This window comes from Malurus melanocephalus, unplaced genomic scaffold, assembly GCF_030028575.1.
Source record: "Malurus melanocephalus ecotype Western Australia unplaced genomic scaffold, MMel_1.1 scaffold_150, whole genome shotgun sequence".
NCBI lineage: Eukaryota > Metazoa > Chordata > Aves > Passeriformes > Maluridae > Malurus > Malurus melanocephalus.
In genome coordinates, this window is record NW_026623382.1 from 1595669 (window position 1) to 1610416 (window position 14748).

The window sequence follows — 14748 nt, forward strand, 5'->3', positions numbered from 1 at the left end:
ATTACCTGCAAACACRAAGCACCAGTTTCATTTTTCCCCAGACTTTTGTGAGTTGAACACTTCTTCTTTTAAATTAACATCTTTATTCATTTAACCTGACCCTAGAAACATAGAATATGCTGAGTTGGAAGGGACCCACCAAAGTCATCAAAGTTCAGCTCCTGGGCCTGAACAGGACACCAGGTGCCCCTTTAAGTATCTTTTGTCTTCCAAGTAATGTGTCAATTATCTGAAAATATTTGTTAAACTAAACTCTTTTTTTCTCATTTCCCAATTCCAAAGGAAAAAAAAAAGGCCTGTGAGTAACGTAGACCCAAGCTCTGCTAGACAAATGCACATGTAACAAATGGCCCCAGTGGCTTTGCTGGRGTGCCTCACAATGTTAAGGCATCTCCCAGAAACTCTTACAGCCTGYAACTGAAACAGTTAAGGGGTAAAGCTACTTGTATTAGGAGTTTCATATTCCTACATTTTCTGTATTTAACAGAAAAAAAATGTTTTTTTCAGTTTGGTTTTCAAAACCAATCTGACTGACTCAAGGAGACAGTTGGAAAATYCTTATTATTATGGTGCATTCATGCTTAATTTTCACTGAAATTGCAGTGTCAATCACCAAAAGCATGGTCTCATAGTTCAAGATGAAGCTTGCTGCTGCTCACAGTAATTCTTAGTTTTTTATGATGACTCTACTTTACCAGCTATAAGAAGGTTATTTATTTTTTGGGCTGAGCCAGGACAGTTAAGAGCAAAAAGCAGGACTGGTTCTACACAGYGGCTACATGAGAGACAAAGTCGAGCAAGCTGGATGCTGATCTCTTGCACACATCAACCAGGAAGCTGGCAAGGAAATACAGGTGTGACAATCTTATTGGTCAAGAGAAAGGAGAAACACGAATATAATGAACACCTCAAAAGGATGAAGGCATCCTTAGCTGGACCCACTGTCTGAGAAATTCCTTTGCTTCTAAGAGAGGAGGAAAAGAAAAAAGATTTTATGGAAGATCATGCCAAAGGTCCCAGCCCCTAACCCGAGAGAACAACTCTGCACACACGATTGCAACATTTGCAATATCCAAGTGTCCACATGAAGCTCATCCAAAACTGTAAATAATTTTTAGCTTTTTAAGATTTTAAATTAAAAAGTGTAGGGAGATAGAACAGATAGTGGAGCCTATAAGCTGCTTGCAGTTTATTATTTAATAATCACATGAACCAGGTGAAAGTAGCACCTACCATATAAACCTGCAATGAAAATAATAGCAATACGTAATTGGCTCCCATGCCTGTGGTCTTTTGGCATGTGACACCCACATGAATATAGCATTGAATAATTGTTACTCTCTGTGTACTGACATCATCTACACAACTGCTATTCATTACCTTCAGTTTGCTTTTTAACTTTTTGATATTTGACATTTAAAACTCAGATTCACCGGAGGGATCAGCTCTAAGTCCTGAATGAGCAGCTCGGATTCAGCCCTGCTAACCAACCCACCCAAGCAGCCAACACCAGAGCCCCACAGCAGCCAAGCAAAGACAGCATTTCCTCCATTCCTGGGCTGCTGATTTATATCCCCTCCACTCCTGCCAGAAATGAAGTGGGTGCTACCAACTGGTCCCCAGTTCCTTCTGCCCAGCAACACCTGCAGAGTGTAGGAGGCTGCTGGTTGCAGGCAGCTCTCCACCAGCTGCCTGTTTGCTCTGCAGCTCCAGCAGCTGCACGATACGAAATAGGAGTGCAGGAACTGAAATCCCAACCTGCTGCTGTTTGCAATGACTCAACACACTCAACCCTGAAAGCACAGCTAGCTCAAGCAGGGTAGCTACGGGTCTTTCAACAGAAAGCAAGAAACTACAGCTTATTTTTTCTTTTCATTCAGACATGTTAAATGAAAAGAAAATGAAAGCAGAGAYGGCTCCTAACAGATAATTGACACAGGAACTGTAGCATGTGCAGTTTTACATATGTATGGCTCCTCATGAAGTGGTGTCCTTCTAAGTGGTCTGCTTTCAGATCACGCTCCCATCTCCATCTTTTTCCACACTTTTTTTTGTGATACAGAGATTAGACTACCTTTGACTTGACAATGTGGGAGTTCCCTGTGTCCCAGGGGATATCCAAGTGATACAGCCAGATACAGGCAATAGCTGGATGCAAAAAGACCACACTGCTTAAGGTGGCTCCTATTTCCTATTTTCCAGCTGCTGGAATGACCTTGTGGTGAGGAAGGGCAAATGAGAGATGGCTTCTCTATCCCAGCTCCCTTGCCTCTATGCCAAGCACACTGAAACATACACCAGCCTTTTGACCACTATTAACCAAGATTTCACAAGATTTAGGATAGCATGCTTATGCCAGCTCCAAAAAAATAAACCAAACAAAAAAAACCAAAAAACAAAAAACAAAAAAACTCAAAAAAGAGCAATTTTAAATGAKCTTTTTGCAATTGAATGCCAAGCTAGAGCCACGTTATCATCAAGCCATCAGCTGGAACCGTGCCAGCAGGAGAATGGGAACACCCATCCTCTATCAGCTCCCTGTGACTGATACTGCTTGTTTAGTGCCACCACCTGCGGGAGTGTGCTCACCATCTCCACAACGTTTAAACAAAACTTTAGGTACACGTTGCCTTAAGTCGCTCTGACTGGCTTGAACAGCCAGCAAGCTATCCTGATAGGGACATTACAACTGTATTTGTACAGTCTACGGCCTGCACTGTGGTGAAACATGAGCACCCCATGGCTAAAAGTTAATAACCATTCATTACTGCTACAGCAATGATATTCTAATCTGTCACCACAGGATGGTATTTTCCCATTAATTTAGCTTATACCGGGCAGCAGATCAGCTGTAGCTGAGAGTAGGAKATGTGTGGGTTCAACAATCAGTTCACCTTTGTACTATTTAATCTTTCTTTCACATATACTACATATGTAGAGTCACCAAATAACAGAATTGTTGAATTTGGCAGGCACCTCTAGAGACTGTCTTGTCCAAGTCCCCTGCTCAAARTARGGTTACCTACAGCAKGTTGCTYAGGGCTGYACCCAGYTGAGTTTTAAATAAGTCCAAGGATGGAGATTCCACAAACTTTCTGGACAGCCTGTTCCAGTCTTCAATCATCCTCATATTATGAAAGAAAAAAAAATTCCACTTTATATTTGCATGTAATATCCTGAGTTTCAATTGACTCTCGTCCCRTCACTTGATGTCACAGAAGAGTCTGGCTTTTCCTCCTTTACGTAGAATCAAAGAATCACAGAATGRTTGAGTTGGAAKGAATCTTAGGAACCTTCTACTTCCARCCCTCCTGATGTGGGCAGGGASACCTTYCAGTAGACCAGGMTGCTTAAAGCTCCTTCCAACCTGGCCTTGAACACTTTCAGGGAKGAGGCACCTACAGATTCTCTAAGCAACCTGTTCCAGTGCCTCACCACCCTCACAATAAAGTATTTCTTTCTAATATCTAATCTGAACCTACTCTGGTTCAGTTTAAGGCCATTAYCCCTTGTCCTACCCCTACATGGTCTTGAAAAAAGTCCCTCTCCAGCTTTTTGTAGGCCCCCTTTAGGTACTGGAAGATGCTGTAAGGTCTCCCCAGAGCTTTGTCCAGACTAAAACCCCAATTCAGTCTGTTGAAGTCATGTTCCAGCCCTCTGATCATCTCTGAGGTTTTCCTCAGGACAAGGAGGTCCCCACAATCAGATATTGATACCCATCGAAGAGAAACCCCGGAGCCATCCCTTCTGCAGCTGAACAGTCCCAGCTCTCTCAGCCCCTCCTCGAATGACAGATGTTCCATCTTTTCCCCACCTTTGAGCCCCTTTATTGTACTTCCAGCATGTGCTTATCTCCCGTGCTGGGGAGCTCAGAACTGCACCCAGCACGGCGGCTGCGGCCCCACATTCTTTGTCCTGCTGGTGACAGTGGTCTGCAGCACGTCATTACCACACCGTGTAACAAAAGGAATTACATTCTGTCAATATTTGCAGATGGGGATTGCAGAGAGAAGCCTTCAGAAGTTCAACATTCTGCGTTAGGAAGCGCCTCACAGCATGGAGCAGCTGGAACAGGGTGCTGTGTTATTTCAAAGTTCATTTTGCAAACAGTTGAAGGTCAGGCAGGATAAAAGTGCTCTTTCCAACCCTGTCCCTCTGCAGGACCACTGAACAATGGCATTAATAATCAAACTTGTTTGAACAACTCTTTGAAACCTGACTGAAGGGTAATCCCACCATCTTTTTGGGTTAATTGTGCTAGTGCTACACTAAGATGAGAAAACATTTCCCAAACTCTCCTCCCCAAATAAAAAAWWAAAARSMARGRAAAAAAGAGAAARGGTAATATAAGAARGGGAAAACACAGGGGATTTTATACCTGGTCTAAATTTGGACAGTTTACRACTTTGTGGCTGAGACCCAGATAAAAAAGATAATATTCAGGATCTGGAAAATCCAGGTCAGAAATGAGACTGCTGAATCTCAGATTTAACCTTGACAAGGCAACTAAAACTGTCCAAAAACAGACCCCCATCCAGTTCAGGCCGAAGCAGAGAGAGAAGAAATGGTACCATGGCAAGGACCCAGTGTGGATGTGGTGGAACATCTAAGATTGGCAGCTGTGAGACCTTCTGCAGGAAGGACTCAGCACTGGAGCCCATTGGAGTTGTGCAGACTGTGTGGCTGAMTAAAATTGCACATTCTGTGACAAAAACACGAGCCAAAGTAATGCCAAGGACTTGGGAGAAGATGGAGGGTTCTGTGGAGCACATCATGCAGGCCAGAAAGTGTCAACACCACCAGAGTCTGCACAGCTCGGGGAAAAAGACCAACACTACCAGGAAAGAGAGGAACTTGGCAAAAGGAATGCATACTCTTCATTGCAGAGGTCGTGCTGGTTGGAATATTGGCCCCAAAGCAAAATTAATGTTAAAAAAAATGATACTAGCACATGAGCAATGGTGGGGCTAAGAAAAGAGCTGTGTCAGTGGTTTAGCTGGAATTTCACTGAGATGTGCTTACTGCTCATTGAAAAAAAAATCAAAAAGAACAGGATGAAATCCTTTATCTTTGTCTTTGCAAACTTTCAGATAGGTTAGCAAGAATGAAGAGAATAAAGAGAATACAAACTCTTATTACTTAAGGACCCCAGATTCTGGAGTCAGATGTGGGACATGATGTCACTGATATTCACCAGAAGCCAAAGGTTTCTGATCTTAGAGGCAAGCACTAAGAAAACAGAGAGGGTCTGTGTTACAAAGAAACAAACACAAATTTGAAATAAGAACAACAAATGCAAAGGAGGCCTATAGAGAGATCACATTAAGGTGGCAGCTCCGTGAGACTCACTGGAATATGAACATTGTGGCTCTGCTACTTGCCTGTAATAGAGTTTAGTATCCAAGGACCAAGGCAGACAGCAAAGAAGTCATTGGCTTCAGTCTTGTAGTACAGCAAGTTTTCTGGTTTTAGATGCAGCTAGTTATTTTAATTCATTAAAATTCTTTTACTTCAGTATAAGAATTTCAGACATGAAACCTTGCGGATCATAACTGACTTGCCCAGTTAAGAAGACCAGATAAACAGTCTTCCTAACAAGCTGTGGTACACCCCCAGCTTCCCAAYCCCTCTCATYACAGAATCCCTCTTCACTCATTCACTGCCTCCTCATGTRACTGRAAAAATATTTCAAAGTTAAATCTAAGTGCTACCAGGATCAGGCTTTCTCTCACCAAACACAACTGAGTAATTAAGTTCCACATATACTGAAAATCTTGATCTTAATCCTTGGTGTAATAGACCATGACAGTTTCCTTATTGTTGGGAAAAGGGCATTAAACAATAAAAGAGCAAGAATATTTAATATGGGTCTTCAAATGACTTTGTGATTTTAAAACATGTCATTCAGCAATGCCTTCCAGACATCTCAGTGCATCACAACTCACAACAGAGGATGGTGTCAGAATTGGCTACATGACAAAACCACATCTTTATCTGAAACTGTGTAGGGGATGCTCCATGCTTTTCATGGCAGCCTACATCAAGTGGTGGTGATTTGGATTATAAACATCCACATGTAAATGGAAAAAAATGCCTCCAGAGGCATCAAAATCCTCATAGACTGGTCTTTGCGAGAAGTAATTAAAGAGTCAGATTATCATATTTTAAATCCTTACCATCTCTTCTGCTAGACAATTTGAAAAATATTACCAATAAACTGTGGGTATTGCAAGTTAATTGAGTAATTTATTCAACTAAAAGGATTTCAAAAGAGGTAAATGTAGGGCTGACGTATTTTGGGAAACCATCATCTTTCAGGAGAAATTATCAGATTCCTAGCAAAAATTTACCTGGACTCCAATTACCAGCTTTAAATGTTCAGCAACAGAAACTTGCTGAACTTTTGTCTTTCCAGCCCTGAATTGAAACATGGCTCTGTAACAAAAATAAAGTAGGCAAGTTATGGTTAAACCATGGCCTTCCCACTCTCAGGAGAATGTCTGGAGCATTTATAAGATACCGGTTTCTCCTTTAGTAGTTCTTTCCATTTGCAAGCGTTAGCAAATATTTCCTGGGCCAATGTGAGAAAAATCACTTTCTGCCTGACAGATCACAAGGAGCAGGTTGGGATCCAGTGCCTGCTCCAGCATAAATGACTGTGACACAAATAAACCATCTTGGCATGTGTGACTGGGGACATCGATCACCATGGCATATCCAATCCAGGCAGCACCTGCCTACAATATTCATGATAAGGATTTGAGCTATTCAGGGCAAGAAGGAAACAAAATGGGACCTGCATCTGTCAGAAGTGTCAGAGGTGTCTAAGCTCCTAAATTTTGGGGTATAAGGCTTTCCAGAAAATTTCAGTCAAATTTCATCCGAAGAGCTATCGGGTGATAAAAAAATCTGCATGTGGTTAAAGCATTGACAACAGAAATTTGACCAGTTCTCAAACGAATTTTGTCTGCTTTCAACCACTGTGTCATACAATACATTACTACCTAAAGAGCACTGGAGGATTGATGATTTCCAGACCTGTTTTTTCTCTGGCTTTGACTCAGAGCATTGCTGGTGTGGGACTGACTACACATCTCATTCATTACTTCTCATTCCTCCCATGCAAATATCTAATATTTATTCTAAGCAGCAGATCATAAGACATGTGTTTATTATGAAATTAGGAGAAATGGCTGAATTCTAAAATTTATGTATTAGAAAAGACAAGGACAAACAACTTCAGAGAATGCCTTCAGAACAGATATAACATCAGCTACCTGAAGCTGTGCAGATTTTTTTCATGTAAACCACAATGAACAAAGCCACATCAGAGCAGAGGAACCAAAATCATATTAAAAAACTGATGACTAGTTTTGTAAAGATRTTAAATATTAACAGTAATAGGATCTACCAGATCTTTACAGCAAAAAAGGAAAAACCTTCTGGAACAGTCCCATTTTGTTTGAAGCCCTCTGGGGCAGTTCCTGCAGGATTTAGTCACTGAGGCAGAGAAAACAGCCCATTATAAATGGCCAGAAGAAAACTTAGTGGCTGGGTAAAATCTCAGGAAACAAGCAGGAAGCCATGGGAAAGACTGGATTCCCCCTCTCTTAATTAACAAGGCACAAGGCTGGTTTAGAGACAAGTTTAACTACCTACATTGAGGTCTGAGCTGACAGGGGAGTCCCTGGGAGTATCTGTATTTGAATTATTGAGTTTCCTATAGGAAAAAATTCTGTCCAAGCAGAACAAGGCTATGTGGAAGCAGATTAAGGTAAATCTATCTCCTGAAACAGGAGAAAGCAAAGGTGCAAATGAAATGGAGATACATCGAAGGCTGGAGCCTGGAGCGGGTCGGGGCTGAGCTTTGAGGACACATTTTAGACAAAACCCAATGTTTTTATAAGGTATGTGAATGAGAGCTCACCCGTTCATTATCTCTTCCCATCACCAGAGAGCAGCTAGAACTTCTTTTACAGGCTTTAAAACTACCAAATGCTCTTAAGTGTGACCTGCGAAGAAAGCCAGCAAAAGCATGTTAAATTACAGTTCTGACTTGTGTAAGCTGAGATGAAAATGGGTACCCAAGGTTTACCTAAACATCTACACTAAAGTGGATTAAGGATGTAACCTGATTGTCTAAAGTGAGTGGGCCCATGTCCAAATATGGACCTTGGAAACTTCTTTTGGTGTATGTTTTGGAAGAAAACCTGAGTGCATGTGGTTTGGATAGACAACATAGAAGCYAACAAAATATGTCTCTAAACCTTCAGGGACAAGTTCTGGAGAAGAAGAAGGAATTTTCTATGCAAACTCGTTTCTTTATCAGAAATACATACATATTTTGTGAAGCATACAGAAAGGGCAGCTAAAATGACTGACAACCCTGGGAGCTTTGGTTTCACCCTCCTAATACATCAAGCAGCTAAGCAAAGCATGGTAAAACTCAATACATTTTTTTGCTTGAGTTCACCATCTTGCTTCTGTACTTTGTTTTCCTAGTTACTTTTAATGAAAAAAAACAAAAGCAAAAACAAACCAAATCCACCCTAAGATCCAAAGCTCTTAATTGTCTCAAGTATATTTGTAACAAACGGGTGCTTTTAGCAGCCATGAGAGAGCACTGTGAATTTCAAACAGGAAAATCCATATCTGATGGATTTCACCTACCCAGCTGAGTAATGTTGAGTATTCACTGCCCATGAATATGTGATTTTAATCTCACTGAAATACATGAGCCATGCAACAGGGAGAACATACCTTAGTTTCAACATACATTGCTGAGGCCAGAATTGCGTTGACCTCAACACAAGGACTGTGTGCAGTTCAGGCAGCAGTGGGGATGCCCACCCAGGTCTGTTTTCCTGATCACTGCACTGTATTAAATGTGTATCTGAAACCTAGAGTGATTRGTGTTCATGTTGTAGTGAAAAATAAATGGCTACACAACTAACTAATCGTGGAATTTGAATTAAATGTTGAATTAGATCTCTGCTTATGAACACAGGTTTTTATTACAGCTTCCAAATAYGTTTTTGTGGAGACCTTCACCAAGTTTTTTTTAGATTTTGTTGCAATTGTATGTGCTCTTATACGTGCACGTGTGTTATTTATCTAATTAATATCCACAGTTCTGAGTCATCAATTTAACTTTTTCTAAGGACCAAAAGAACAGCAACCCATACTGATTTTTCAACCAATCAAAAAAAGACAAATCACTCTTCAGGCAAATCAGGAGTCTTGACTTAAGCTTACCTGGACTTGGATCTTTGCCAATCTTTTAAAATCACCTTTCAAGAAATATCCCAAAAGTGTAGAGAAATGTCTCTGAGCTTTAGCTACAGTGTCTGACAGGAAACGGTCATGTTATTTAATTACAAAGTTAACTCTGAGTGTTTTGGTGGRGAAAAACTCGAAAGTTTAGCTCTTTGAAAGTAGTATTCAAATTCAAAGCTTGTGGGTGGAGTTGGGGTGAGAAGGTGCATAAATAGGCAGTAGGAACAGCAGCATTCACGCTGTAACCAGGATCAGCTTCGCACCTGGCAGGAGTCTGGGACAGTAAACAAGGTAAGGCACTGCACACTCCCTGCTTCACAAGGGACCCGGGGGAGCTGTGAGCCTGAGCTAAATGGGGATGGGAATCTGTCAATGGAAAGAAAAAACTGCAGCAAAGCAGGCAGTTATGAAGGGAAATGTTTACAGAAATATTAGCTTTCCAGGTCAAAAAACGGCAGGCAAAGAGGGGTTGTCTTGARAAGCTTTWCAAAAGTGCACAGTTTTTCAGAGGCMAAGTTTTGAAGGAGCAGGTTTAATGTTTCTCTGTCTTTGCATTCTGCATGCTGCATTCACAACAGCCTAAAATGTGCCTGATCTTCGATTTCCTGGTTGTCCCATAACCTTTTATTTTATTTTTTTCTRTTTAAAGAAGCATTACTTCCRCCATAYAGCTCTAACCAAAACAATTCTTGAGGCAATGTTGACAATCCACAGAGTTTAATTGAACTTTATGTAATTTTATTCCTTGCCAGGGAGACTTTTTCCTGGGGCAGGAAAGCAGACTGCTGCAAAAGCTGCATTTCATACCCTTGAAACAGGGACTCTTTGGATGTTTGGGCTCTATTGGACATCCCAGCACCAAAGAGCACTGAATCCCTTACGGAAACCCAGCTAATGTCTCCTCCTGCAGTTCCTACCTGGAAAAACACCTCGGTTCCCCTGGCGTTTTCATTGTCTGAACTTTAAAAACAGTCAGCCTGTTGAGGGAAGGGAGGGTGGGGAAAATCTGTAGATTTGTAGATTTTTTGGGTTTTTTATTTGAGCGATTTTTTTCCATGTTCTATACTGCTTTGAATATCTTAAACTTTCTTTTTATACCCATTATATTGGTTCTAGTTTCTAAGAGCAAATGTAATGAGAAAACAGAGGGTCATGTTGAAATGCTCTTCCCCTTCAGAGAAACATCTCAGCTGAAATGCTGAGGAGCTTTCCATCAGATATGTCTTGTCTCCTTGCCTCAGTCTGGCTCAAGAAAAGCTCTCTGCTTTGTGCTGTTTCAACCCTCAAAGTCCACTGTGCCACACAGCAACCCCTCCCCACTCTTTTTTTTATAGATTCTGCTGGGTTTAAGGATTTGATGATATTTTTAAGGGAAGAGATGGGATTGGAAGCTTCAACAACACCATTAAGCTGTGTCTATGCTCATGTTCACTGTAAAACATTCTGACTTCTCATTTGAGTTGCTCCCACAACAAAATGGGGGAAGAGCTGAGACTAATTTTTCAGCACCTGCTGCTGGGTTACTCTTGTGCTGGGAGATCAAGGTAGAACTCTGAACTTATTAGGACTTGCAAGGACTTTTGGAATTGCCATAGCTCGGTTTTTTACTGAGCATATTCAATACATGTAAAAAGAAGATATAAGCTAGCAAACACAGACATGCACACCCAGAAAGAGGCACAGCCCAATGGCATGGACAGGGGAGTGGGAAGCAGCTGGGTCCTTCAGGGCAGTTTGTTAAGCAAACCTCACAGTCCCGTGCCCCCAAGCCCAGGCCCCTGCCTGGAGCTGTTCCTTTCAGCCCTGACTCACCCCGCTGCATATTTGTGACCTGCCCGGCTGCTTTACCTRCCCTGTCCTTATCACTGCGTGCCTCACCGCCAGCACCGAGCTGGGAGGCACCGCAGTGACCGAGAGTTTCTCTCACCTGTTCCAGGAGCAGCCATGGAGAAGAGTTACGTGTCCATGTTCTTGCTGCTCATTGTCATCTCCTGTGCTCTGGCAAAGGATGCAAAGAAGGATACAAAGGACACCACTGCTAAGCCAAAACTGCCCCAGACACTCTCCAGAGGTAAAAAAACAAACAACTGAAAAAACCTCCCACCAAACTGAAAAAAAAAAAAAAAGTGCAATCTTGTGAATATTTCAGCTACTATGCTGTTCTAAAAAATGAATTTTCTTGCAACTCATTCTGCAAAACCTTTTCTAGTATTTCCTAGCACCCTCTCCTCCCTCATTCCTTATTTAATGCCCTCTGGCAGTGGGTAGGCAGGGGCAGGACTCAGAGCCGGGGTCTCCAGCCCCACTTGTGACATGCTGAGTGTGTGTGTCCCTGTCCCTTCTGCAGGCTGGGGGGACCAGCTCATCTGGACGCAGACCTATGAGGAAGCGCTTTTCCGGGCCAAGCACAGGTACCTGTCCCACCCGCCCCACCACGCCCACCCTGAGCCCCAGTGCCTCCCCCCTTCCTAACGAGAACTCTTCTTTTCCAGCCAGAAACCCCTGATGATTATCCACCACTTGGAAGATTGCCCACACAGCCAAGGTAATTCCTTTGCACTGGGGAGGGGAAAAAGTCCAATCTTAAGTTTCTGGAAAAATATTGTTTAAAAAAAAAAATCAGCCACCATTCTGCTTAAACCTTAGTGAAGTACCAGCTTGCACAAGCATGGGGAGTGTTGTTCAAATTGTTGACTGTAACACAAAGGTGTTTTCCAATGTGTAGAAATAAAATTAAAATGGTACTTCAGTATTGCATGATACAGAATGGACACAGAAATAAGYACAGGTCAGTAGGGTTTGGCCTCTKACAAATCTGGGTTTGGTTCACAGCATAATCAGCCAAAAAAGACCAGCAGTGAGAAACAGTAATTTGTTGGAATGGACATATTCAGCTCTTGATATTATCAGTGATTGAGACTGAACCCAGCCAGGGACTAAATCAACCCAGGATGAAACTGAGCTCTTGCAGGATTTCTGGTAACTGGGACTGCTCTTTTCCCAGCATCTTTGAATTTATGAGCCCTCCTCTTCCTGCAAGTCAATCCACATGGCAAGACCTTTGCATCCATCCATAACATCCATAGTAACTCCAGAAGGCTCTTTGTACAAGCATTTAAATCCTTCCAAACATTTCAGTCCAATGCCCTACATGGCTGTTATTATCAAGTGTCTTAAGAACTGGGGCCAGAAACCACAGTAGTAGAATAGGAAGTTAGAAGGGTCAAATGTTCAAATTCAAACCTAAGCAGACAAATTTGAGAGACAGCTGMACTGTCTGAAGGAACATAGGACTTTTTTTACTATTATAATTACTCTTTAATGCAGAATATAAATGAGTGGATCACGTTCCAATGGAATGAACTGAAAATCTTCATTTGCTGCAGTTCCAAACTGGAAATTTTGTTTCATCAGTTTGTTTGAATTTCTTTCTGGAAGACAATATTTTTCAGGGGCCTCTTTTTCTTTCCCATGTTCCTACTCTAGCCCTCAAGAAGGTCTTTGCTGAACACAAAGAGATACAGAAACTGGCTGAAAAATTCATTCTCCTGAACCTCGTGGTAAGTTTCCCAGTTACACTTAATTAAGTGAAAGTGACAAAATTTTGCTTTTAATTATGGGCTCTGCATTTAATAGCTAGGATTGGCTAGGAAAATGGCCACTGCTGAAGCATAATATATTGTGTAGTAAGTCTTTCATTTATAGCTATCATAAACTCAAAATGTGAGGGAATGTAAGGTTTAATAATAGCATGAACTGTTACCAATTTGCAATTCCAGCTGTTAAAAAAAATGCATCCCAGTGAATGTCTTAAACTGCAAAATRTATCATTTGAGTTCTATTTCATAACACAAAGTACAGTGAAAGAAAAAAGTATTTATGTAACATGCCCTCCTTGACTGGGAACTTTCTCTGTTTTCTTTAAGTATGAAACCACAGACAAGAACCTTGCACCTGACGGCCAGTACGTCCCTCGGGTTTTGTTCATAGGTGAGTACCTCAAAGCTGATCTCAGAACAGAGCCTCTGCTGCACCRTGTATCTCAAATCCTCAGGCTGATTAACAGGAATTTGTTCCATAAGAAATATAGAGGTTCTAGTTGAATCTAGTTGGATCAGACATTGAATCAATCTCAGCCTGCTTCACATGCCTTTCCTCCCTCAATGGCATGATGCCACAGTTGCTGGAATGGGTAACTCATTCCGTTCCTAATAAACTTGAAAACACAACACTTAAAACTGGAAGCAAGCAGGCATGCAGGAAGGTTTATTTTCCTCTATTTCCTTCTGCTTGAWGGTTAACCCTATCCTCTACAAATTCTCTCACCTTTTTTCCCCAGATCCTTCCCTGACTGTGAGAGCAGATATTACTGGAAGATACTCAAACCGTCTCTACGCATATGAGCCCTCTGACATTTCATTGTGTAAGTAGTGTTCTGACACATTCTGAAAATATTCTGAAAGCAGTCACATTTTTCATGCGACAAGGAATAACAGCAGATGTTACAGACTCTCACAATTGGTACTTGCTGAAAGACATTTAACCAGGATTGAAATGAAACAAGATGCTAGACTTAAAACTCAGTGAGATGAAGAAAATTATGGCAGAGCCCTGGAGYCTTAAGCATCCATCTGTTTTAAAAGCAAGCATACGTCAGTAGGAGCTTGCAATATTCAGCAGTGTTCACTGAAAGCAATGGTGAGAACTCTCACACTCGAGTCCTAACAGGCCAGGTCAAGGAACCTTCTGAGAGCAGAGAAAGATGTTTGCTACAGCCCTCCCTCACTGATGCACAGCACCAGTCTCTGCCCATACGTTTGCATTAACRAATGTTCTCACCAGTCAGAATTAAACCCATGAAGTGCATCTGAATCCCTATAGCAATAGGCATGTGATTAAAAGCTTTAATAATAATGACATYTTCTCTGCAGCTTTTTTAGTTGCTGGCAGAGGAAGTTGCAGCAAAAATAACATGCATGAATATTTCATTTCTAGTGTATTCAAATATGCAGAAAGCGCTGAAGCTCCTGAAGACTGAACTGTAAGCAGAAGAAGGAAGCCCTTAAACATTAYGAAGTTTTATCTTCCATCTCTTCTCCACACCTTGATACTGGTGAAGAGATTATTTAGTGATATTTAGTGATGTGTAGGGATGGTTTCTATACATAAACAMTACAGTTTTACTTTAGCACTTTTGTACTGGGCAGCATTTTTAAAAGCTGGAGGCTTTTATTTCAAGGCGTACAGAAGAATACTGTATGATTCAACTGTAAAAATGTAAAAATAAATCCATTTCAAGTGTTTACATACAAAACACCACTGTGTATTCTATTTTTTCCTTATCTTCATTTACCATTAGTAGAAATGGATAAGTCACCGTGTCACTTGAGACCACAGCTTGCATTTTACATTCAAGCACTTTGGAAGGAAAAGGGCTGCTGTGGATTAATCCCAGCCAACAGCCCAGCCCCA

General features: G+C 41.4%; 1 protein-coding gene across 1 annotated transcript; it reads left to right on the forward strand.

Moving 5' to 3' along the window:
- Positions 1–9503: 9503 nt before the first annotated feature.
- On the forward strand, positions 9504–14576 carry AGR2 (anterior gradient 2, protein disulphide isomerase family member). Its single transcript, XM_057371635.1, has 8 exons — positions 9504–9567; positions 11213–11347; positions 11624–11687; positions 11769–11821; positions 12763–12836; positions 13203–13266; positions 13616–13699; positions 14272–14576. The coding sequence occupies exons 2-8, from the start codon at positions 11221–11223 to the stop codon at positions 14319–14321; spliced, it is 516 nt and encodes a 171-aa protein (XP_057227618.1). The 5' UTR covers positions 9504–9567; positions 11213–11220; the 3' UTR covers positions 14322–14576.
- The last annotated feature ends 172 nt before the right edge of the window (positions 14577–14748 follow it).

What these genes read in the sequence shown, in the direction of transcription:
- AGR2 (XM_057371635.1), top strand. Translation starts at nt 11,221, where the DNA reads ATGGAGAAGAGTTACGTGTCCATGTTCTTGCTGCTCATTGTCATCTCC. An exon ending in AGATTGCCCACACAGCCAAG is followed by an intron (nt 11,822 to 12,762) that starts GTAATTCCTTTG and finishes TTCCTACTCTAG; the next exon opens with CCCTCAAGAAGGTCTTTGCT. An exon ending in GCCCTCTGACATTTCATTGT is followed by an intron (nt 13,700 to 14,271) that starts GTAAGTAGTGTT and finishes TTTCATTTCTAG; the next exon opens with TGTATTCAAATATGCAGAAA.